Raw genomic sequence first — 26,649 nt, 5'->3', positions numbered from 1 at the left:
CATATCACCAATGAATACAATACAAAAATAAATGTGAAGTATGCAGACTAAATGTAGCATTCTACTCATTGGCAACTTAGAATGTAGTAAACCCTAATGCAACCCCAATGTTGTAATGTAGTCATTGATGAAAATAGTTTTCCAATGTAGTTAATGGCACATTAGTAACGAATAGTAAGGCATTAATAAGGATATAGTATTAAAAATACGTGAAGCATGAACACAATGCATTAAAAACAAATATGAATAACTTGCACATATTTTGGACAACAATGATAGTGATATCAACAAATAAACTAGATGACAATGACATAAGAAAGGAATATAGTTTTAAACTTACATTAATCACAACCATAAAACATCCATTAAGCTCAAACAAAAAGTAGTAACAAAGCATTCATTACACATGGACAATAAGCAATGAAAGCAACAAAACTTGAAAATATTCATGCAATAGAAGCTATTAAATGGAAAAATAACTTGGATTGAACTTTATGGTATCCTACACTTTGCACACAATAAAAGGGAACAAGGAGAATCAAACAAAGAGAAATACATTAATAATGACCATGTAACATTCACTTAGCAGTCAAAGTAGTAAGATTGTATAAAATATATTTTTAGAAGCAATCAAAGCAGTAAAATTGGATATAATGATTATTTACAAGTTGTTAATTTGCAAAATAACTGCGGATAGATTTAGACCATCAAAAAAAGACTTAGGAGGCAAACTAGTAAATGTAGATTAAAAAAATGATTTAAAAGTAGTCAAAATTGGTAAAATCAATGCAAAACAAGAACTAAGACCTAGAAAAGATTGTGCATTTGAACCACTATAATAGGAAATGAAACTTGGAAAACAATGTTTATTCAAAATACTAAAATAGGATATACAAATGGTAATTAAAGTGCATTCAAACTACTAAAATAGGAAATAAACATGAATTAAATAATGTGCTACCAACCTGAAAAAACACAAAGAATTCATAGACTACAAAAAATAAATTAGGAGCCCTCAAACAAGGAATTTTTAAAGATATTAATATGGCATTGTATCTTTCTTATATGAATTTTGCAGTAGAAGGAATGGTTTGTCAATTTGAATTTTGAATTATGGTGGAAAGTAATTGGTTATTTCATACAATGAACTACATTTAATGTTCACTTCATACAATGACCTCTTGGATTCAAATTAATATTATTTGTGCTTTCTTTTTTCATCATCTATCTGTTTAATTAATTTCATTTTTTGTGCTTGTATCTATTTAATTTAACTCAATGTGTGAGCCTTACACCATTAGTTGTACATGCCAGTACCAATTGAAGTTGGATTAAATGCAAAAAGCCACCACATTTGTTTCCGGTCCATGTGGAGAAGGGAGTGTACAAAAGTTGGTTATGCACCAATAATTGTGCATATTTGTATGTAGCAAAAATTATAATGCACCTATAACCGGGCATGTGTACACATGAATGTAATCTAAAGTGAATGATGAGGCTAATTATTGCCTCCATTTTATGTTAATTTTAATACTCTATTTTAATACTACCAAGACATTTGTGAACTTTTTCTTAGTTGAACTTATGATAAGTCCAAGATAGAACTGTTAACCCATGGGTAGATAGATATGTCATACTTTGCCAATATTATACATATTATATAGTATTTCATATAACCATTAGAATGTGTGTTCTAATATTTGGATTTAATTTGATTATGCTTATTTGCGTAAATATTTCTACATTGCAATGAACTTGTTAAAGAAGAAGTTGGAGGATGGTCAACATCATTTAAGGAGGAGTGTTAAGGACCAAGTGCGGTGGAAGAACCATAACGGTACCATGAGAAATGACTGCTACAAAGGAGGAGCTATCATTCTAGGAATGTAGGGATGAAGTGTTGCTATATTCCCTTTGCATTTACTATTATGTTGAATTGGTTAGCCAGACTTTATTGCTTGTATCATGAGCTGCTATATTTCCTTCTTCTTATCTGACAGATTTGTAGCCAGTTTTTTTTCTTTCCTATTTTAGAATAAGTGTTGATCGTCTATTTATAGGGATTGGATCGATAGTTTTTGTTGTTAGAGAATTTTTTTATGGAAAAACACTGTTGACTCTCGTAGTGAGTTGTTTTAAAGTTTTATGTATTGTTCTTATAAGAATTTGGCTTAGGCCAGAATTCACCCAAGAACTAAAGAACTCAACACAAGCATACAGTAGACCAAAATAGACAGAGTATGATCAGAATGATGATATTCATTCAATAACTGCATTCAGAGTACACTAGGAGTGCCTGAATATAAAGGCCTCAAGAGAGCTTCTAGAATGCATAGAAGTCAACATCATGATATGTCATACAACTAGGCACATGTCCACCAGATATGGATTATCCTCCATTAAGCATGAGATTAAGTGCGATGATGTGAGGATAAGCCTACAATGGTGTAGCATGTAAATCAGTGGAGTAGACAACATGTGCTAAATGAGGAGTGCAGATAACTGTGTTGTCAATATGACAACTCAATGAATGATGCATAATCCTGTGTTGTAGACACCATGTGCATAATTAGAGTTGCGTAACTCAATGAGAGTACACAAACTCCTAAGTGTCTCACCTAAAATAATAATAAAACAATGCAAAATAATTAAATAATGCATTAACCTAAGTAAAACTTAAGTAAGTGTAATAAGTAAATACTTATTTACACCAACACCCCCCCTTAAGTGCAACTTAGGGGAATGCCTTTAAGCTTATGAAATCTAGGATGCAATGCAGGATGGGTCCCGACTACTAGGCCATGTTAGGTACCCATGTATATAATGATATGTAATCTCCCATAAAGCGGGGAAAGAGGGAAAACCTCATGGGAAAAACCCTCCCCCAAAAAGAGAGATAAAGAAGGATGCATGGATGGATGGAGTAATCAGGACCCCCCCCCATTATGACATACATCCAATATATACATAAGAGAATGATGAGAAGAGGAAGAGAGATAGGATGGGCTCCCCACCCCCCCCCCCCCGCAAAGAAGAATGTCAAACAGTGATTGCTCCGATGAAGAAGTTGATCTAAGACTACAGAATGGTGTTCCTCCCCTTAGGAAGAAACAATGCGAAAGGTACAAATGAGACACTTCCGCTGTGTGTGGAAAGAATCCCATGGATAAGTGATGTCTCTGAAACCTACTCAACTGGTCAAAGAACTTGTCCTAAAGAACTGTCTATCTCTGCAACTGATGAAGAACCCTGCTGCAACCGCTGATCATAAGTATCCACAATCACTTCAACCTAGGAGGATTGATCATGTAGAGAATGAACAAGAGAGTCAAATGGAGCTCTTGTGACAACTAAAGAAGGTAATTTTGCATCAAGAAGAAGAGGCAGATCATCAAGACTATCCCCCAAATCTATCACTGAACCTATATCTAGAAGACTAGATCTACCCTTCTTTTCTAGACCTATCACTGTGGCGATGTATGCATGTGGACTGAACTGATGAAGTAACCTCTCACTGTATCTGTCGACAGAACTCAACGTGTTTGAATCTGCTAAACCACTATCACTGGAATCACTATCAGTTTCCACACTGTATGATGTGCGAAGAGGAGTAGAGGACAAGCTGGATGAACTTTCCTCAAAATGTACATCCTTCTCCACAAAGATCTAATGTGTCTCAGGATCTAGAAGTCTATATGCCTTCACACCATCTTCATAACCAATGAAAGTACAAGGTCGAGATGACTGTGCCTTACATCTCCTGGAAGATCTCTTTGCCCATGCAAGAATACTGAAGACTCTTAAGTGTGTCACAATAGGTTTTCTACCGCACCATGCCTCAAAAGGAGTTTTTCCATCTAAGGCTAGATGAGGAGAACGATTAAGAATGTGAGTGGCACTAGAGATTGCTTCGAATTCTAATGATGGATCGAGAGACTTGGCATGAATCATGCAACTTGCCATAGACTTAAGAGTTTTGATCCTCAAAGCTACAACATCTGTCTTATGTGGACTGAATGCTGAAGGAGTTTGAAGATCAATGCCCTCATGTCTACAAAAATCTTGAAGTCTTCTATTCACATCCATGCGGAGTACTTTGATGGCCTTTCTGGATTTTCGTTCTACATGGGCCTTGAAGTCTAGAAATGTGTCCAACACTTCATTCTTACTATAAAGAAAGTAGACCCAAGTGAACCTCAAAAATTCATCAACAAAGGTAAGTATGTAGCGACCTCGGCTGAATGCAAAAGGACTTGCTAATACCATGTGAACCGTCTAAAGAACACTTGTTGCTCTAGAAGACTTCCCTCTTTGTAACTTCCCCTCTGGATGCATATCCACTGAATCTGTTGAACATTCACCCTTAGAAAAGTTGATTTGAGGTAGACCTTTCACCATGTGGTATGTGCAAAGTTGCTGAAGATGTCGATAGTCAAGATGACCATACTACTCATGCCATAATTGGATGTTTGAATTTGATTGAGTTAAAAAGGCTTTTGAAGAAGACTTGGGTACAAAGTGAGAGAAAGAGTACAACCTCTTGTGATCATTCACTTTCCCCACTGCAACCAAGGAATCATCTTTAGGACTGTGCACTTTTGTTGAGTCTAGAAGGAACTCAACTCTATGTCCATCTCCAAGGTGAGTGATTTGGTAGATTGAGATGAGATTTGAACTTAGGTTTGGAACATGGAGAACCTCTTGAAACTCTTCATTTTCCATCTCCACATTTCCTTTTCCTTCAACTTCCCTTTTACTATCATTCCCCATGAAGATGTGTGGTACCTTTGATTGCTTCATTGACGAAAAATCCTCCTTTGAAGAACCCATATGATATGAGGCACCTAAGTCAAATATCCATTCCTTTGAAGAGTTCAAATTAGCCATGAGTGTTTTCCCTTTGTCCTTTGAATCTGAAGACGATCCTTTATCCTTGTAAGCATTAGACAATGGAACATTATGTTTCTTCATGATGTGAGTCAACTCATCAATCTTTTTAAGATAACACTCATGCTCTTCATGACCTGTTTTCTTGCAATATGCACACTTCTTCTTCTCCTTATTGTTTTTGTCCCCCTTCTTGTTGGAATTCGAGGACTTGCCTTGTTGATTAGATTGAGGTGTTGTCGTTTTTGCATCCTCTGATTTGCTCTTCCATTTCTTGTTACCCTTTCCTTTACTTGATGATTGTCCAGCTAAATTTTGAGAACCCTCATTGGCCACCAATGCTTTGGACTGAGGTGATTTGAGAATCCCCATTGTTTTCAACTTCTTTTCTTCATCATCCAACAGTTTAGCATATTCATCAAAAGTGACTTTCTTGTAGGCAGACCCTAAGGTAGTCTTTGAGGTGTTAAAAGAAGATACAAATGTAGAATATTCTGATGGCAGCTTGTTATGAATGAGATAGATTAGTTTGTCATCTTTGATAGAACTCCCACAATTAGTAAGCTTTGTCCTTAATTCATTCACCTTAATGATGAAATCTTGGATTGAGTCATACAACTTAGGATCTAAGGAAACAAGCTCATCTTCTATTTTGAACACATCCTCTTCAGACACTTTATCATAAAGGCTTTCGAGGGTATCCCAAGCTTCCTTGGATGTAGTACATTTCTTGATTTGATACATGATTTTATCATCTACCCCCAAACATATATCACCTAGGGCTTTCCTATCAATTGCTACCCAATTTGAAATTTCACTTATTGATACATTATCACCTGCTGGTTTAGGAAGAGTACCATCTACATATTGTGAAACTCCATTATGCATTAAGTGATACAACATTTTGATTGAACATGAAGCATAGTTATGAGGAGTTAATTGAGGAAACTTAAAGTTGCCCATAATGCAGAAAATGAAAGAAAGTTGCAGAAAAGAGAGAACACAACACCAAGAACACCCCCCCTTTTCACTAAATCAAGAAACCCCCCCCAAAATAGATGCTTTGGGCACTTTATCAATAGTGTGATTACAATGGGCCACTTGCCAATTTTGGCCTTCGTGGACTTTTAATTTTTCTTGTTACAACCTCTTGATGGAGTACAAATATGAAACTTTACAAAGTGCTACAATTCTGAAACATTACAAAGCAAAGAAAGGCCCTATTGCTGAAAGAGACAATTTTGTCTACACAATACTATAATTTGATGCTAGATCTGAAAAGTAAAAAAAAAAACATGCACTTTCAAAAAAAAAGAACCTGTTTTTGACTCCAGATGTGCCCGTACGGAGCATTTGAAGTTGCAAAATGCAAGATTATCTAGGTACAGTCACCAAAAAATGCAATTTCTGAACAAACCGTGCACCAAAACCAAAAAATAGCTGCACCACTGAAAATTTTAAATTTTTTTACCCAATTTCAAAAAAAATTGCACCTGATTTGGAGTCTAGATGTGTGAGTTATGGCCTCCCAAAGTCGAACTGCAAAAACCAAAATGAATATGGTGAGGGGTTGCATCAGCAAAATGTGAGGTTAAATTTGATGGTCATACGACCATCGTAGCAGTTATAATCTTCCTTGGAATGACGTCCAAACGGGTGTCAAATTTAGGCTCATGAAAAGGTGACATCAACGGTAATTCTGGCCTTAGATGATGTGGCAGTATGGCTTGCTAGCGTGACACGTACAGATTGTACAATTCTTTTTGCGTGGGCAGATGACGTGGATTGCTCTATCGAATGCTGACGTGGGTGTAATGTGGCACTACGGTCGATGTGGCAGACTGACTGTGTTTGTGTGTGCGCAGTATGAGGTGGGCACATGTCGCAGGGCAGTTGGTCGGCGCGTTGCAGACGTTGCTTGCGGTAATGAATGAGAAACTGCCGCATGGCACTGTGCACAAGAGTTTCAACTCCACTAAATAAGTGCCACGTGGCACTATCTGCAGAGGGCTACGGATTGGAGCGCCGAATGTTGCTTAGTCTGTGGGTTTTATCCCACATTCGTGGGGATAAAGTCTGCGAAGTTTTTTTTATAATAGTCTCTGTGACTCCTTAAGAAAATGGTCGCGAGTAATACTCGCAAATGAGCTCACCGAATTTGTGATGTAGCTGTCGATGAGAGATAGGTCGATTTTCGATGAGCTGTATTCGGTTGCAAAAAAATGGATTTGAATTTGCGAAAATTTGGCAAGGGTTTGCAGTACGAACTGGTTTGTCGATGGCACCAATTTAATAATAAAACCCTGTGAAATAAATTAATTCCACTAACCAATAACAGAGCCAAGTCAGGGTGTAATGGCTTGGTTTGGACAAATTTTTTTCTCTGCTCTATTATAAGTAATTTCAAAAATACTCAGAATGGAAAATTAATGCAGAGATGAAAATTAATTCAGATCTCAACAACAATTTAATTAGATCCAAAAATAATCATACCCAATTTGCAAATCGGCACCTTCGGGTGCCGGTTTGCAAAATTTTTTTGCCTCACGATCAACTTTCACCAAATATAGGCAAATTTATAGTCGATCTTCATCGAATCGATGCTCCGGACGCAATGGTGAGGTCAGATCTGACTCTAGACGCTCCTAATTTTTGTGGATCCTCCAGATGCAAGTCAAGGTGTTGAAGCATGAACAGTCTCAAATGACAACATGATGAGAATCCTCCTCAGCTTTGATACCATGTAAGAATTTGGCTTAGGCCAGAATTCACCCAAGAACTAAAGAACTCAACACAAGCACATAGTAGACCAAAATAGACAGAGTATGATCAGAATGATGATATTCATTCAATAACTGGATTCAGAGTACACTAGGAGTGCCTGAATATAAAGGCCTTAGGAGAGCTTCTAGAATGCATAGAAGTCAGCATCATGATATGTCATACAACCAGGCACATGTCCACCAGATATTGATTATCCTCCATTAAGCATGGGATTAAGTGTGATGATGTGAGGATAAGCCTACAATGGTGTAGTATGCAAATCAATGGAGTAGAAAACATGTGCTAAATGAGGAGTGCGGATAACTGTGTTGTCAATATGACAACTCAATGAATGATGCATACTCCTGTGTTGTAGACACCATGTGCATAATTAGAGTTGCGTAACTCAATGAGAGTACACAAACTCCTAAGTGTCTCACCTAAAATAATAATAAAATAATGCAAAATAATTAAATAATGCATTAACCTAAGTAAAACTTAAGTAAGTGTAATAAGTAAATACTTATTTACACCAACAGTTCTTATGTAAGGAGTTTTGGAATATAATGAAGTAATTCTTGGTTTACACTCTATGTTAGTAGATTAGCAAAAGCCAACCAAGCAGGCCCACTTGGGATGTGTATTAGACTAGAGTAGAGTAGATTTACTTCTAGCATTCCAAGTATTTTAGGTAGAAGTTGTAAGTTTCTTCCTGCAACATCATACTTTGTGAGTGTTCCTACAACACCTGCAAGAGCAGTTATAGTGGATGGTCTAAGTTTAAATATCAGCATTCATTTCAGTTAAGAGTTAAGTGTGTTACTTTCCTACAACACTAGTATAGATTCTTTCTTTGCATTTTACTTTCCTGCAGCATAAGCATAATGACTCCTTAAGGAACCTAGTTCACATTCCATGCAAACTATTTCAAGTATATGTCCCTAGGTTGACAAATTAAATGCACCTCATGGTGGAAGAAGTAATCCTTAGATTGAATAAACTATTCCTAAGTAAGGCTTTGGGCATATTATCACATACCTATTGTGAGCGGACCATTTTTGGTGTCGTTGCCGAGGATGGTGTTGAGCTAAGTTTTTAGTTAAGTCATAGTTTTTTTAGTCAAATTTTTAGAGATTTGTAGTCCTAAACGTTGCTTCATATGTGTGAAGAATTCGATTACATGCATCAAAGAGGAAGACAATGAGATGAATATAGTAGATTTCTTCCGCGTGAGTCTGTTAATTTGAACGATGAAATTGAAGAAGAAGTTGAGTTGCCTTTTGAGGATGCAAGCCTTGATTTCTTGCAAGATCTTTCTCTAGAGTGAAAACTTTGGATGTAAGTGGTCTTCAACCTTTTGCTGAAATCTTGGCTAGCTCTCTTGATAGTTCTAGTCCAAATCCACTTGTTGTTAACAATCCTATAGCCAGTGCTCCTTTTCAGTAGCAACCCCATAATCCAATACCTCCAGTAATGGCACACCCTACTTTTCCATTTCCTCTCCCGAGCCTCATAACCAATGCTAATCTCAAAAATATACCTGCAAGTACTCTTCCAAAATTTTATGGCCTTCTAATTGAGGATCCTAATACTTTCTTGTTTGAGTTTGACATTCTTTTTCATAGCTTTGACTATAACACTGCTACCCATAAGCTCAAGTTGTTTCTAGCAACACTGAAAGAATCAACCTTACAATGGTTTATGGGCTTAGGAGCCAATGCAACAGGTACTTGGGATGAAATGCAAACTCTATTTCTGGAGAAATACAAAGATTACTACAAGGGGAATGATCCAAGAGGAGTTGACATTTTTAGAATATCACAAAAGGAGGACGAAACATTGGAAGACCATGTTTCATGTTTCTTCTACACAATGTAGAAGAACCCCCAACATGTACTAGTAGAGGATTCATAGAAACTAATCTTCTTGAGAGGGTTAAACGATAATTGTCTAGAAGAATTAGACCTAATGGCTGGTGGTGATGTATACCAATCTTCTTGAAATGACTTCAAGAAAATTTGTCTTAACTACTCAAGGTCAATTGTGAAGAATCCACAACCGCTAAAGGGATTAGTCAGGGCATTTCAAAGCTCAAGATATCTAATCTACTCTCAAATTTCAAGAAAGACATCATAAATGATGTTGCTACACATCTCAACAGAATGACTGCAAAGAAGAAGCATGTAGAAGTTGAATCACGATTGGTAGAGCACTATCCTCACTACTGCAAACATAAGCAAGATTGTGCATGTAAGCTGGTAGCTAACCTAGAGAATCAACATTTTCCAACTGAGTACATGAAGATAAATGAGGATAATGAACAAGTGTTCTTCATTGGTCAATGATGACCATGGGCTTCAAGAGAAGGTATGCCTCAAGATCCTCTACAATTCTCAAATCCTTACAATAACCAATGGCAAAACCAAAGCTATTAGAATCCTTCTCAGTTATCCTAGCCTTCTTGGCCAAACCAACAAAACAACTAGTGGCCTAACTAGCAAAACAACTATTGGCCTAACCAACAAAATAACCAATGGAAAAATTAGAAGAATCAATGGTAACTACCACAAGGAAATCGACAACAAAATAACCAATGGAGGGGGCCTCCACAATGGCCTAACAAAAATCTTGATAACCCACAAATACTGCCTCCAGTCCAACAACCTACAATAATGCCACCTCTTGCAACAAATAATACTAATCCTAAGCCTACCCAATTTCCTGCTTAGTCTCATCCAAATCTGAACAACAAGCAACAACAACAACAAATGTACATTATTGATACTCAACAGTGTTGTACATATTTACTAGAGGTATCTGATATCCATTTGAGATTAGGTACAACTTTTCCTACACCAGAATACCCTATTATCATGAAAATTGCAGAGACTCCTATAACTCCCCTTCTAGAAGCTATATTGCCAAATACCAACCCACCAACTGATGTACCCAGTAGGACTACTGATCATACCACCATAAATCCCCCCTTTCCACATAGGTTAAATAAAGAGATATCTATATCAAAAGAAGAAGAGACATTTGATATTGTTGAGAAATTGAAAATATGCACATCCAAATTCCTCTATTCTAAGCTATCAAGGATGTCCCTCTTTATGGAAAGGCTATTAAGGACGCATGCCTTAAGAATCTAGGGTGAAAAAAGAAAGATCCTCAAATAGTTCATGTTATTAGGCAATTAGCAGATATCATGTTAGGAAAGGTAGTGATACCAAAGTCTATAGATCATGGTAGTCCAGTAGTTAATATGATCTTAAATGGACAAGCTGCAAAAAATACTCTAGTTGATCTAGGAGCAGCAATAAATGTGATGAGTAAAGATACAATGCATAGGTTATGTATGGAAGACTTAAGAGCAACTCCCACAATGTTAAAATTTGTTGATAGTTCAACTATCACTCCAGATGGTCTCATAGAAGATGTGATAGTGACTTTAGATTCATGGGAATACCCTGCTAATTTTCTTATCTTATCACCTAAAGTAAAACTTGTTGGCTATCCTATCATATTAGGGATACCCTGGTTAGCCACCGCTGATGCTAAAATTAGTTGCAGATTAGGTAGTATGACAATTTAAAATGGTCAAACCATAAGGAAGCTAGAGCTATATCCACCTGCCCAACCCCAACTAGACTTGGGAGAACCTATTTGGCTAGATTTAGGGGATTAAGAGGAAGAACTGAATTCTGTAGCTTAGCTCATTGTGTTACATAGGAAATCTTTTCTTAAAATGCAGGAAGAAGATGATGTAGTACATAGCATTATTATTAATGAGTGTATAGTGGCTAGAGATATTGCTGAAAGTTCTATCTTAAAGCTATGTACCTATGAAGATTGTGTCTACCTAGAAAGCCCTAAAATAATTGAAAAATTATTGCCGAGTGAAGTAGCTACAAGTCCAGTACCAAAAGTGTCAATGGTAGAATTAACAACTACTGTGGAACTTTCTATTGGTCATAATATCCATGTAAACAACAAGTTGTCCCTATCATAATTGGAATTGTTAACCAAGCTCCTCAATAGGCATGAAAAAGCCTTTGCTTGGGATTATAAGGATATGGTAGGATTGACCCTGAAACTTTACACCCATAGGATATACATCAATGATGGAAGCTTACCACTCTGTCAACCTTAGAGGAGAATAAATCCAACATTGTGCGTGAAATAGTTAAAACTGATTTACAAAAGTTGTTGGATGCTGGATTCATCTATCCAATCTCTGATAGCAAATGGGTATCACCATTAGTTATTGTTCCCGAGAAAGAAATAAAGTGGTGGATATGTGTAGACTACAGAAAATTAAATAATGCCACAAAGAAGGATCACTTTCCTTTACCCTTTATTGATTAGGTTTTGGATTCTTTGGTTGGAAAGAAATACTTCTCATTTCTAGATGGATATAGTGGATACAATCATATATGTATTTCTCTAGAAGATCAAGAGAAGACCAAATTAATATGTCCTTGGGGTACCTATGCCTATTCTATATTACCATTTGGTTTATGTAATGCACCTGCTACTTTTCAAAGAGTTGTAATCAACATCTTTGTTGACATATCACATGATTGCATGGAGATATACATGGATGACTTCACTACATTTGGTGTTACATTTGAGGAAGCTTTAAAGAACTTAGAGAAAGTACTAATCTGATGTGAAGAGCACAATCTATCTCTCAATAGTGAGAAGTGCTTTCTGATGATGCGGGAAGGCATGGTATTGGGACATTTTATCTTTGAAGCTGGAATCCAGGTAGACCTTGCGAAAGTAGAGGTAATTCTCACACTCCCTACTTCCATAAAGCAAAAAGAAGTCAGATCTTTCCTAGGACATGCTGGCTATTATAGGAGGTTTATCAAGAATTTTAGTCAGATAGCTAGTCCTCTTTATATTTTTCTTACCAAAGAGGCTGAATTTGCCTAGACAAACGAATGTGATGACTCCTTCCAAGAGCTCAAGTCAGTGTTGACAACTGCACCAATACTTAGGGGTCCTAATTGGAAAATACATACAAATGCTTTTGACTATGCCATAGGTATAGTCTTAGGACAAAAATATCAGCATCTTGAAAATGCAATCTACTATATTAGTAAGAGCCTTTATGGACTGGAGTTAAACTATATAGTGATTGAAAAATAAATATTGGCAGTAGTTTATGCTTTGAAATTTTTTTGGCATTACATAACTGGTTATCCCATATTTCTTCATACTGACTATGTAGCAATTAAGTATCTCATGAAAAAACCTGCCATTATAGGCATGTTAGCAAGATGGCTACTTCTTTTGTAGGAATTTGATATTACAATCATTGACAAACCTGGGAAAGTAAATGTGGTAGTTGGTTATCTATCCAGAATCTACCATGATGAAGATGATACTACTTTGAGAGATGATACATTTCCAAATGAGCATTTTTTTCATATTGCTATCAAAACCCCATGGTATGCAGACATAGCTAACTACATTACAATTAATAAAATGCCAACACATTTCTCCTACAAGGATAAGAGGCTGCTTGTAGAGAAAACCTTCCATTTCTCTTGGATTGATAACATACTATTTTGCACTAGACCTGATCAATATGACATTCTACATGCATGTCATAATGAAACATGTGGAGGGCACTTTGCAACAAAAAGAACAATGATGAAGAATTCAACAACTAGTTACTATTGGCCTACACTTCATAAAGATGCAGCCAATTATACATAGAAGTGTGATAAATGTCAGAGGATGGGCTGACCAACAAAAATAGATGAAATGCTTCTCAATCCACAAATGGGGTTAACACCATTTGACAAGTGGGACATGCTCTTCATTGGTCCAATAGATCCTCCATCCAATGAAAATCATATATCCTTGTATGTACTAACTACCTGACAAAATGGGTCAAAGTCAAAGCCATGAAGCATGCCTGTGGCCATAAAGTTGTCAAATTCCTATATGAAGAAATATTTACTTGATATGGAGTACCTAGAGAACTTGTTACTGACCAGGGTGCTCAATTTACTTCCAATTTGATCACAAAACTCATGAAGGAATATAATATCAAACACCAGAAATCAAGTCCCTATCACCCTCAAACTAATGGACAACCAGAGGTTACAAATTAGGAGATAGAAGCCATCTTGACAAAGATAGTTCATTTGCATTGTAGGGATTGGAGCAACAAACTACCAAAAACTATCTGGGCATACCGAACAACATGAAAGACCACAACATGATTCACACCATTTGGACTATTGTATAGAAAGAGCACTTATTGTATCTTAATTCTTTGGATGAAATGTGCAAGTCTACCCTGGAACACACATAAATCATACAAAAGAAAAGGAAACAATGGCACAAATCCCACATTAAGAGTAAGCAATTTCAAATTGATGACTATGCATTGCTTTATGATTCTAGATTTAAAGATATAACAGGCAAGCTGTAGACACAATGGCCAGGTGCCTATGAAATACACCATGTATTTGAAAATGGAGCTGTCCAGTTAACCATAATTGATCCAGTACAATTCAAGTTATTAGTCAATGGATATCAACTCAAGTTGTATAAAAAACCCCAAACAAAAGAAGACTTCCTGCATCAATTTCAATAGCTAGTTTCAAATGCATGCAATAGGTAACACTTCCTGCAGCAAAAGGTACTAAACTTCTGCCTGCAACTCTTCAATGAGAATTCCTTTGAGCATGCCCATAATAAAAAACTTTATGTCTACATAAAGTTCAAATTCTCCATTCACTTTCTAAATTCTTCTTTTTGAACTCATCTCATTTCTTTTTCTACCACCCACCCATCTTTCATGTCATCATTTTACAATACTTTCAATAACATGGTAAGTTTGCTGATGTATGTTGTCGCTGTTGAACTTTGACTCTCACCGCCTTTAACTGGCACGTCTGATAACCAAATTGGAAGGTATAAGATTTTCAAATTTTATTTATTTTTAGCACATAGATTTCATTGGTTATATCTATTATTGTATTAAATATATTATTGTGGTGTTACGCCAGTTTTGTAGCTCATGCCAAGTATGACAAGTGAGGACACTTGTCCATGATTTGTAGGGGGAAGGGAAGGTTACTAATTCCAAATGACAATTCTATTTATTCATTAAAGATCCTCAAATTTGTACTCTCTCTTTGATTAAAATCCAGTTGCCATAGTACGCAAGTGTCACGTGTCATACCCTTATTCCTAAATAATTCCTCATTTTCAGACTAAGGTGTGACCCAAATTAAATTTTGAGGCCATTCTCACATATCTATGATTTATTCCCATTTAAACCACATTATTATTGCTCATGGTAAAAATTCATAGAAAAGAATGTGAGATGTGAAAAGGGTTCATGGTTTTCAAAAAAAAAAAAGAGAGTCCAAAATTCACAGAAGGGAAGAAGGTAATTGTTGCAAATAGAGCAGAGGTTGAAAGTAGTAAGCATAGATGGGAGGACAATTGCAGCGATGTGAACTAGTAGAAGTGTTTTACTTTCTGATGTAGACGTAGTGAGAAGATTTAATGCATGTGGCTGGCTAGGATATTTCTTGAAACTAATGGAGTATGATGAAGAAGTAGCTACTGAATTTATATGTACATTTGAGGAAGGTAAAGGAATAGTATGGGGATTGACAGTTATTGCCACAGAGGAGTGAATAGTGGAAGTAACTAGGCTGCTAGTAGTAGGAGAACACTACTCCAATGCACATAATGCTAGATCAGTTAGAGCCCAATTTTTCATACCAAGTGACCCTTGTTTGGGTATTACTAAGTAGGGATGCAAAAGAATGTCTCTTCCACCGTCGTACAATGAGTTTTTCATGCATATTATTAGGTATTTTATACGTGAAGGAAAATTTTATAATTTGCATGCACATCATTTTAAGTTGCTCAGTTATGTAAGACATAATTTTTTAGTAAATGTCCCCAATTTCTTGTACAATATGTTATGTATTAGTGCTGAGGAAACCCAAAATGGAAAGGACAATTTTGTTACCATGCCCTATTCAAGTTGCTCATAAAAAGATCTCTTAGGGATGTCTCTCCCATCTCATGGGCATAATTTTTCTAGCATAAAACCCTACAACCTCAGGTTGCCCCTAATGAATAGCCTAGCGAAGATAATGTAGTTCCCATTGACACAACTACTTAGAAAAGCACCCAAGGTGTGGAAACCAAAAATATGCAAGAAAATGTGCCTTACCCGCTCAAATGAGAAATGTACCTATCTTTGCCCAAGCAAAGAGAAAATGGAAATTATAAGAAGAAACCTCAGCTTTGGCAATAGAAAAATAAAACCTTGTAGTCTCAAAGAAAAAGAAAACAAATTGGCTCTTGTAGCAGCTACTCTTGCAGCATAGACACTGAAAAGGGTTAGCAAGAAAAAGGTTGGGGTGCTTGAAGAAAACCTTGTATGAAGAAGCACTAGAATGAGAGGGAAAACTCCTAAAGTGTCTATAGAAACCCAGTCCACTTCACCTAGACAATCTAATGGAGAATCTCCAGTACATGTCGTCTCGAATGATTCCCCTAATCAACTTGAAATTCCATACATTCCTCAAAACCTTGATGAGGAATGTAAGGTTGGGATGAATGAAAGATGAAATAATCCCCCAGCAAGCCAATAGGATACTCCAGACTGTAAAGAAGAAAAAGCCCCAATAACACATCAGTTGGCCTATTCCAAAATTTTCCTAGTTCCCTATAAGAAAACATAGTTTACAAATTTCTTGGAACAATCATGGAGGGAATAGAGGAAGAAAAATAACTATGGAAAGGAAAGTGGTCCAATTACCTTACAAATGCTTCTTTTTTAGTTATATAATAAAATGTGTTAACAATAGCCTTATGGAAAGAGGAGAAAAAGGAAATGAAGAAGGCAATAATAGATCAAGGTGAAGAAATTATAGACTTGAAAGAGCAATTGGAAAAATAGAAGCAAAAGATAGATCATGCCCTTAAATTGGTTGATCAAATAATTACTTGCAAGCCACCACCTAGGATCTATGCCATTTGTTTAAAAGAACAATTCCTTTCATTGCAACTAATGATGACCCCTCAAAGACATAAATAAAAAATTTAGGTCAGTTCAACAATTCTATGGTTTGTACCAAACTCTTCCATCTTGGCAACAAAATTTACTCTGTGAATTGTATGTGCACAATTTCATTATCTCTACAGAAACTCAATAGAATCCTTTACCTTACATAGGGGATATACACCTTAGGGCCCTAATGTCCTGGATGCACAAAGAGGCCAATTATGACAGACAATTGAACAATTATAGAGATGAAGAGAGAATAGAACCCTTGCCATTAAGAGTAGGGAGCAATAAACTAGAATAAATCCTTAGGGGTTCGTTTAGCTGACCTATGGGGATGTTCACAAGGAGACAATAAAGCAAATCTTTGAGGCCAGTACAAAGGTATACTCAAAATATGATAACATGCCTTAATTTTTCTTTTATAGAGCCATGACTAGTGTTAAAAGCAAATGGGGTAGACTACCTGAGAGAGTCAGAAGATCAAAGCCACATAGTCCTATCAACCTAGAGGTAGCCCTTCACCGAGCTCTAAAATACATACAGTTGGGAAGGGAGACTATACTAAAACTTTGGTACCCATTAACAATGTAGCCACCTATGCTCCTTTGGCCCTTGTATGATATCAAATCTGAATGACTTGATAGGTTGCAAGAGGATCATAGAAGGAAAGTCTAGGAAAGAACATGAGGATTCTACTACACCTTCAGGAGTAACAAGTGAGGGAGGCCTAAAGTTGGAGACTTCTAATCAATGGCTAGAAGATGCAATGCTTGAGGACAAGCATTAAACTTACTAGGGGGTAGATGATGAGGCTAATTATTGCCTTTATTTTATGTTAATTTTAATACTCTATTTTAATACTGCCAAGACATTTGTGAACTTATGCTTAGTTGAACTTATGATAAGTCCAAGATAGAACCATTAACCCATGGGTAGATAGATATGTCATACTTTGCCAATATTATACATATAATGTAGTGTTTCATATAACCATCAGAATGTGTGTTCTAATATTTGGATTTAATTTTATTATGCTTATTTGCATAAATATTTCTGCATTGCAACTAACTTATTAAGGAAGAAGCTGGAGGATGGTCAACAACATTCAAGGAGGAGCATTAAGGCCTAGTTGTGGTGGAAGAACCATAATGGTACCAGGAGACACAACTACTACAAAGGAGAGCTATTATTCTAGGAATGCAAGGATGAAGTGTTGCTATATTCCCTCTGCGTTTACTATTATGTTGAATTGGTTATCCAGACTTTATTACTTGTACTGCGAGTTGTTATATTTCCTTCTTCTTCTTATCTAGTGAATTTGTAGTTAGTTTGTTTTCTTTCCTATTTTAGAATAAGTGTCGATCCTCTATTTTATAGGTATTGGATTGATAGTTTTTGTTGTTAGAGAAATTTTTTATAGAAAAACATTATTGACTCTCGTAGTGAGTTGTTTTATAGTTTTATGTATTGTTCTTATGTAAGGAGTTTTGGAATATAATGAAGTAATTCTTCTTGGTTTACACTCTGTGTTAGTAGATTAGCAGAAGCCAACCAAGGGGGCCCACTTGGGATGTGGATTAGACTAGAGTAGCGTAGATTTACTTCCACCATTCCCCATATTTCAGGTAGAAGTTGTAAGTTTCTTCCTGCAACATCATACTTTGTGAGTGTTCCTGTAGCACTTGCAAGAGCAGTTATAGTGTATGGTCTGAGTTGAAATATAAGTTAGCATATAGTTGTATTTTTGGCATTCATTTGAGTAAAGAGTTAAGTGTGTTACTTTCCTGTAGCACTAGTATAGGTTATTTCTTTGCATTTTATTTTCCTGCAACATAAGCATAATGACTCCTTAAGGAAATTAGTGCACATACCGTGCTGACCATTTCATGTATATGTCCCTAGGTTGACAAATTAAATGCACCCCATGGTGGGAGAAGTAATCCTTAGATTGAATAAACTAATCCTAAGTAAGGCATTGGACATGATTATCACATACCTATTGTGAGGTGAACCAGTGAATATGATGCAGGAGCATCCTGGGTTAACGTGTTATCCTACTCATTTGTGTTCATTCTGTCAGTTGTTGCCGAGTTTCAGTCATTGCCGAGTTACAACAATTGCCGAGTGCCAGTAAATTTGTAGTTTAAGCCAAGTTGAGGTTATCCCATGGCATGTTAACACTTGGGTTAGTTTTCTATGCCATCTCGCTTTACAGTGTGTGCCGAGTTCCACAGTGTGTGCCAAGCTATCCTTCACGTACCTAGTTACCTAGTGTATGCTGAGTGACCCTTCATATGCCGAATTATCCTGTTGATGCTAAGAATCAGTATTTTGGATGTGTTTTTTGCATCTTTGGTGTGAGCCAACTTGCGAGATTTATTTTGATTGCAAAATTTATGATAAAATCTTTTCTTGGGATGTGTCCAAACTGTTGTTAGGTTGGCTTTTCTATTATGTAATGTTCTAGAATGTTCTGTAAGCCATTTTGGCAAGTATAAATATAGTGTTTAGGCTTAGAGTTAGGTAGTTTTGGGGAGAGATTCTGGAGAGTCTAGAGTAGAACGTGAAAGTTTGTAAAGTTTGTTGCATATGTTTCTAGAGGTGCAAATTGGATGCTGGATCTTAGATCTTGAATATATTTTGTATTTAGTTGTAACCTAGAAGGCCTTACAATTGGGCATGTATACTGATCATTTGATGAATTGATAAAAGAATATTGTTCTTTTTCTTTGTGGTGCTGTTCTCTTTGTGTGTTTGCTTTTGTTCTGTTTACTCTACAAGGTGTGTTTGGATTGCTGGGTGTGCCTTTGGCTCTAGTTCTTTCCTTGCCCTCCTTGCGTTAGAATACAAATACAATTACTTTGTATTTTGAAACCAATCATGTAAAAATGCAATTATGTGCATCGGTTTTTATTATTATTAATGCAAATGTTACTTTTTTAATGCAATGATGTGTGTATTTTAAACATGTTTGAATCAATAACCACCCATGTAAAGCGAGTTTGTATTAGTGTAAAAGATAACTTGTATTAGTATTAATGTTGATTTCTTTTGGCATGTTTGTGTGTAGGTACCGAGGGTTTTTTTGGGTAGTCAATGGGGGGTAAAGGTAACGGTTAACATGGCGACATTGCGTATGTGGACGATAATTGACTTGTTAGCCCTAGATATAAAGATGATTTTTAACATTCATGAAGCTATAACATAGCTTATGGAATAGAAATCAAGGTAGATTAAGAGATTTCTTTTATGTGCATACATAGGATAATAGGGGATTTTATTTAATTAAGGGTCATTCAAATTAAATAAAGACTTAGGATAAGGTGGCCAAACCAAAGGATAAATAGTACAATGATGATCCGATCAAGGATTAATGATTGATAAATATGTAAAATTGATTAAGCATATGATGTGGTCTAGCATAAAGATTTAAATTGTTGAAAAGGGGGCTTATAATTTACTAGACCATTTTTGGGTGAATACAAGAATCAACCATTGTCCCTTCACATGTAATACTTCAAGACAATTATAAAAGAGAAGAAGATTCTTATACAACTTTTGTTAAGCTAAATGAAGACTCTACCAAAAATCCTTCAAACAAACAACCTCTAATAGTGGTTGATCAACCTCATGGAGATATAGACTATATAGATGATCCCTTATATGAGAAATTGGTTGAATATGAAGTTCACCCTTTGGTTGTTTATGAAGCATGCATGATTGAAACCTCTTCATGTGAATGATCTCATCATGGGAAGAACAAGTTATACTTGACCTTTGAGATTCAAGACCATCATTTTTGGAAATTGATTAATTGCCATGATGAAATAATAGCTTGGGATCTAGGCATCAATGCATTTGATGATTGGCTTTAGTGAGATTTTGATCACTTTGGGTATGACTATGCTTATATTAGATTGACACAATGGAGGTTTGTAGGGATTTTGTAGGTGGTGCTCATAGTCATAGTGTGGCATTAAGATCTTAGTAGATACAACTATCAACATTCACTTAATTTGGGATCCTAGAGCTTTACAATGGGGGAATAGTTTGATGATAGATTGCTTGAATGTAAGAAATCTCTAGACAGCTATGATTTGTAGTTCCCAAGTTAGTAGAGTGAAATAATTAACTAGGTGATTCCAAAATTTAAATAATATCATAAGGATCTACTTAATTAATTAATAAATAAAAGGGGGCCAACTGAAAATAATAATAAACAAAGTATGTTGACCTATTTTTAGCCCTTTGAAAAAATTTCTTGGAGCCCTTTATAAGGCTGTGTTTAGTATTGTAGGAAGATGTCATTGATTTATGTTTCTTGTATTTATGATTCCATTTGGAATCGGGCATTTGGTTGCATGTAGTTTTAGAGTGAGAGGTGGAAGATCCTCCCTAGTCATATTTACAATTTTGATGGGAGTCATTCCTCATCCTATTCTAGTGTTGGAAATATCAATTCCATATTTCATGCATTGCGCTTCAAATTTTTTAAGTCTTCATTTAAAGACAAATTTGTAATCTAGAAAATGATATTTGATATTGTGTTCTAAATATTATTCACAATCAACGCATTCCAGTGTCCTACTTGTGGAATCATTATTTATATTTGCATCTTTCAACACCAAACATCTTGTATTGAATAGTGATAAGTTATCCATGACAAATTATTTATTATGTTGTGCATCCTATCTTTGCATTTGACATTAAAATATAAAATCAAAAGCACACTTGGACGATAATCAAAATGAGACTATACACATACAATGGAATATAAGGACTGCACAATTGTCTTGTTTGCAAAAGAAGCTATATGGTGTGAACCACATGATGGAATGCAATGGTTATGAGGGTGAGTGACACTATATAGGAAGATGAAAAGAAGTGGTGATGAAGTTAGGTTTCATACACACATCAGAGTTGTCATACAAATAAGTGGTAGGGCTGCACATTCATCCTTGTTTTTGTGGTACAATATCGTACAAGTGTGTTAATTTTTCATACAGGGAGTTGAGGCTTGTACAACGGTGTGTGAAGCCTCTATGGTAGTGTGTTAGGTGTACACCATATGGATCAAGGCATTTGGATTTGGTACCAAGAACCGGATGTGAAGGGTTGTATGGTGAAACTGTTATGGGGTAAAGGTTTTGTAAGGTGGAAGTCATGCTTGTGATGTGCCAAATCTGAGACGAAACACTATAGTGGTGCCAAGACAAGTTACAAGAGCAAAGTACCAAATATCAAGTGTCGAACTCTACCAACTATGAAGTGCCAAGTTCCATGTTCCAAGTGCCAAGTGCCAAGTGCCAAGCATTGACTGCCAAGTGCTAAGGACCAAGTGTCAAGTGTTGATTATTTGCGAAGTGCCAAGTTTTGGTAGTGCGTCATCATCCATCATATGGATTTGTGACAAGGTTTACTAACTTCTTATGTCTAATATAAGTCTAGTGGTTTTATCAACTACTAACATGTCAATATTTTAGTGCAACAACAACCACTACTTCTAATAAGTGGTATCAAATCTTAGTCAAAGGTTTGAATCCACACAAGACACATAGAGTAATGCTAGGAGGGGGAATGTTGGTAGTGCGTGAACATTCATTGTGGAGATTTGTGACATTGTTTAACAACCTCTTGTGCGTTCTATAAGTCTAGTGGTTGTATTGGGCATTAATAGGTCAAACCTTTGGCACAATATTAAAACCACTACTTCTAACACAGAGTGTCACTTGTGGCAAGCACCAAAGGCCAAGTGTGCCAAAGCCAAGTGCTAAGCACTAAGCACCAAGTGTGCTGATTGGCAAGTGCCAAGTGCTAAATATTGATTGCTAAGTCCCAAGTGACGTACAATATGAGCCATAAGTGTTGAGTAGTGTCACATGAGCAATGGTAGTTCCGTAAGGGTGAAGTTTTCGCATTGGTTGTATGAGTGGAGAATCACACGGTGGAAGTGAATAGTTATAGTGAAAGTGTTATAGGGGTGAGGGTGATGTATGGTGGAAGCCACACTTGTGAAGTTCCAAATCTGAAATGGAGCACAACATCTCCGATTGCAATGCCATTATTTGTTAACAAAGAAGATGCTCAAACATACATTAATGTGTATGTTATTTGTGGAGATAGAGGCCATAATGAAACCCCTATCATGAATGATAAATCTTGATGTTGTTCATTAAATAATATTAATATTTTCATTTGAATGTCAAGTGGTATAGAACCCTTTTAGCTAGTACAAAAAACTAGTTAAAAATATTTAAGTATGCACTTTTATGTAGGTGAATACAAAATTGTAAAAAACAATAGTTAAATGTTGTAGTAAACTATATTAAACTAGGAAATATTCGATAATAAATTAGATGACAATAATCAATTCAATATAATTTTTTAAATTAAAATTTATTAAATAAAATAATAAATAATTCTTTTTAGAGAATCTAATTTTTAAAAAAGATATATGAATTCATTACTATATAAAATTATATTATAATTTTAAAATAAACATTACCATTTTTTTTTCTTCTATATGTTATTAATTCAATTTTTTTAACAGATTAAATCTAAGAAGTGACTAGCTTTAACAATAATTTCATTTGTGCTTGATATAATAAATCTCAAGTTTTAACTAACTTCAACTAACAAGTGGGATGCCTCATCCTTCAATGTGAAATACATCATCCACCATTGTCTTTAATTTAAGACAGACAGCACTTAATATTCCATTCTGAAATAATGAATAGACGTACAATTAGACCACAAATATATGTGCTGTAAATAGTTAAATCTAAGTGCAATCATATTTTTCATTGCATTAGAAACATGTTTATAGGTAAGTTGAGCCATGGCCATGCCATATATCAAGGTGTTTTGTCCTCACTTTGATACTCACAATGATACATTTTATTTGTACATGAATTGAGAGGCTGCTGGAGAGGCCATTGTAGGATTACCTGAACCTGTAAATAATTAATAAAAATTAGAGACATTCTTTTCTTTGTTTTGATTTCATCTGAAAAAATAAAATACTAAAATTAAATGGTTTTGAGTTGCAATATATACCTGTGGAGGGATTTTGTTGTCTGAATTGAAGTTCTCTGTGTTCTTGAGAAAGAGCGCAACATGGGCAACAGAGATGCACACAACAATCACTACATGGCTCTTCAGGTAGATGGTACTGATCTCTCAGTTTTGATCTGTAATGGCATGAGTATAAACATCCCATGCCTAGGAGATATAATACACTGTAAATGGTTGCATGAGTGCAACAAGCTGTCAATCATATCACATCATATATCAGTGATCATGGAAAGGTCATTACTAAGAGATGGGGAACTTTGCAAATCACAATAAAAATACCAATAATGTCAAATGTTGCAAAATGAGTTTTTTAATCTTATAAGCATAATAACTCTTATTTCAACTTCATTTTCAATTAGTAATAATTTGATTCTTAGAATTACACTACACATTCTAATTCTTAGATCCTTTCTTTGTTATGTCATATTAACAATGGAAAATTGTGATACTAAATATTGGCAATACCAGTGATACTAATTATAGTTTGATTTTATTAAAGAAGTGTTAGGATCAAATTCATTATAGTTTGATTTTTTTTAAAGAAGTGTTAGGATTAAATTCATTTTATTTTGTTTTTGTTTCAAATGAATTTTTTATAGATAGTTCTTACAATTTAGAAGTAAATTACTATTTTATTATTAGTATTTGTCGCAGTCTATACTATTGTAATCAATTTTTTCCAAAGTCAAGATATCAAATTTTTAGATTATAAAACATGCAAAATTCATTTTCTTCAGATATCAAACTATTTTGAATTATAATTTAGAAGTATCTTTCAGATTTCTAAAACCATGTTAAGACTCAACTGATTCTACTCTTATTCTCTTTCAATTTAGAACTATAATTGATTCTTTGCTTTGTGTCAGTTAAAAAGACTAAGACTTTGACAAATTAGAACTCTACCTCTGAATATGATACTCTATATAAGATTTATACAAATTCAGTCAGATCTTTAGCATTGCCAAATTTGTATCTGATTGAATGTTTGGACGGCTTAAACATCACACACTAAGCTTCATTCTAACACTAAAAGTGTTAAATAGTCAAAGTTGGCTTTTTTTTTTCTTTTCCAAGCTTAATTATCTCCTTAGTATGTGATGTTTAAAGATAGCTGAATGCTATCTCTATTAGGCCACGTCTTAGCATTCCAACACAAACGATTCTTCGAACACTTCTTACAATTTATAATTACAGTTTGATTTATTGAAATCATGTTAAGACTAGACTCATTCTACTCTTGTTCTCTTTCAACAAGAAAAGAAAAGATTTTGGGTAGTTCTTATAATTGATTGCAATGGTACTCTGTTCTGTTACAGTTAAAAATACCAGAGGCCTAATTATATAACTGTACCCCCATAAAACTAAGAAAGATAAGGCTACTGTTTATTCTTTTGACAACTTCCCTTCATTATAGACTACTATTCTTATGTATTATTCAAATTTGATTCTCTCCATATCTATATGGATAAATTTTATTTATACAACATAAATATGCTATCATAAATTAGATAAAAGAAATTGGCTTACTCTTCCTGCCGTGGTCTACCTCCTCTGCCACTCTCCCAAAAGTAACGCAGGGGCAGAAACATGTGAAGAGACCTGTTATAAACAACAATACATTTCATCAACATTTATTGCCAGGAGGAAGGATTTAATGTTGCAATCCTTAAACATTAGATAAGAAAAATTAGGCTTAGAAAAATAATGAACACTTTTAGTCTAAGAATAAGTCTTAAGATGTGATGTTTAAACAGTCTAAATTTAATGGATGAAGGAAGATTTTACTTACTGTCACAACTATCATGGCCGCAATCATAGAGGCCTGTGGACCATTTGGAAGAGTGGTGAGAATACTGAGAATATGGTGCCTGTAAAGGAGGTGCAGAAGCATGGCCTGGACTTCCTCCATATTCATATTGCTGCTGTTGATACATCCTTCACAATAGCTTTCATAGACAATGAATATGCAATGGGTTTGGGATTTCTTGCAAATGGGTTTTCGCTAGATTGATTTTATTGTATCAGATTGATATGCTTGATTCATGAAATTGGTAGGGAGAATCCAATCTTTCTAAGCTTTCTAGTCTTTCAAGATGCAAGAAAGACCATTTCTATGGCTGTGTACGCTTCTAGAACAGAGTGGTAGTTGAGTTTTCGGTAGAGGCTTTTTCCAAGTGTGCCCACTCTCTTGTTCATGTTTACCTATTCAAGCAGCCGAGTTTTACAATGGGAGTCAATTGTAAAGACTTTAATTTTATTGGCAGAGGGGGTTTCAAGTCCAAAGTTGCTTGTAAGACATCAGACTTTGTAGGTGCCTTTCATGGACTAAATTGCTTGCTTATTAATGCACCCTTCGTCACTTCTATGACATAGAGTCCTTTCAATTTATTATAATGATGATTTTTCTATTCACCCGGTTGAATTTTTAGCTTTGAACCGGTCCTTAGAAGTTCTTTGTTTCTTTCTTACATCTCTCTTCTTTTATATATATTTTATACTATTGCTTTGGGAATTAAAAAGAAATATATGTAACAATTGAATTTTGAGAATAATTAAATAATTTTTTAGTCAATGAATAAATAGTTTTTTAATAAAGTACATAATAGTTTTGTTTATTAAATAAAAGAATGACACATTAATTTTAGAAAAAATAGATGGAATTCAAATTTCAAAAGTCAATGGAAGAGTCTATGGACACAATAAAAGTGATTACATCATTATACTAGTAAAGTAATTTGAGTAAGAGGAGGAGGGCCTTTTGCAAGGGGATTGCTCCAACCAACTTGGAGCCTTAATAATTATCAAGAACAAACTCCCAATCCATAATGATGTATAATTTTTTTCTTCTTGATCAACATGAGTAA

General features: G+C 35.3%; 1 protein-coding gene across 1 annotated transcript; it reads right to left on the bottom strand.

Moving 5' to 3' along the window:
* Positions 1-23,276: 23,276 nt before the first annotated feature.
* Positions 23,277-25,981, bottom strand: LOC149561407 (protein PLANT CADMIUM RESISTANCE 7-like). The gene is made up of 4 exons (XM_089823783.1): positions 25,575-25,981; positions 25,313-25,384; positions 23,768-23,977; positions 23,277-23,664 (listed from the first exon to the last, which is right to left on the bottom strand). The coding sequence occupies exons 1-4, from the start codon at positions 25,717-25,719 to the stop codon at positions 23,609-23,611; spliced, it is 483 nt and encodes a 160-aa protein (XP_089679909.1). The 5' UTR covers positions 25,720-25,981; the 3' UTR covers positions 23,277-23,608.
* Positions 25,982-26,649: the final 668 nt, after the last annotated feature.

Source organism: Cupressus sempervirens, chromosome 4 (assembly GCF_028749045.1).
Source record: "Cupressus sempervirens isolate cs-2001-9-10 chromosome 4, ASM2874904v1, whole genome shotgun sequence".
NCBI classification, from domain to species: Eukaryota; Viridiplantae; Streptophyta; class Pinopsida; order Cupressales; family Cupressaceae; genus Cupressus; species Cupressus sempervirens.
The sequence above is the reverse complement of the archived record's forward strand: the minus strand, read 5'-3'. Positions and strand labels throughout refer to the sequence as shown.

Coding starts and splice junctions, on each gene's coding strand:
- LOC149561407 (XM_089823783.1), bottom strand. CDS start 25,719: ATGTATCAACAGCAGCAATATGAATATGGAGGAAGTCCAGGCCATGCT. Junction 23,978..25,312: donor GGTAGACCACGGCAGGAAGA/GTAAGCCAATTT, acceptor TATGATTGACAG/CTTGTTGCACTCATGCAACC. Junction 23,665..23,767: donor ACAACAAAATCCCTCCACAG/GTATATATTGCA, acceptor AATTATTTACAG/GTTCAGGTAATCCTACAATG.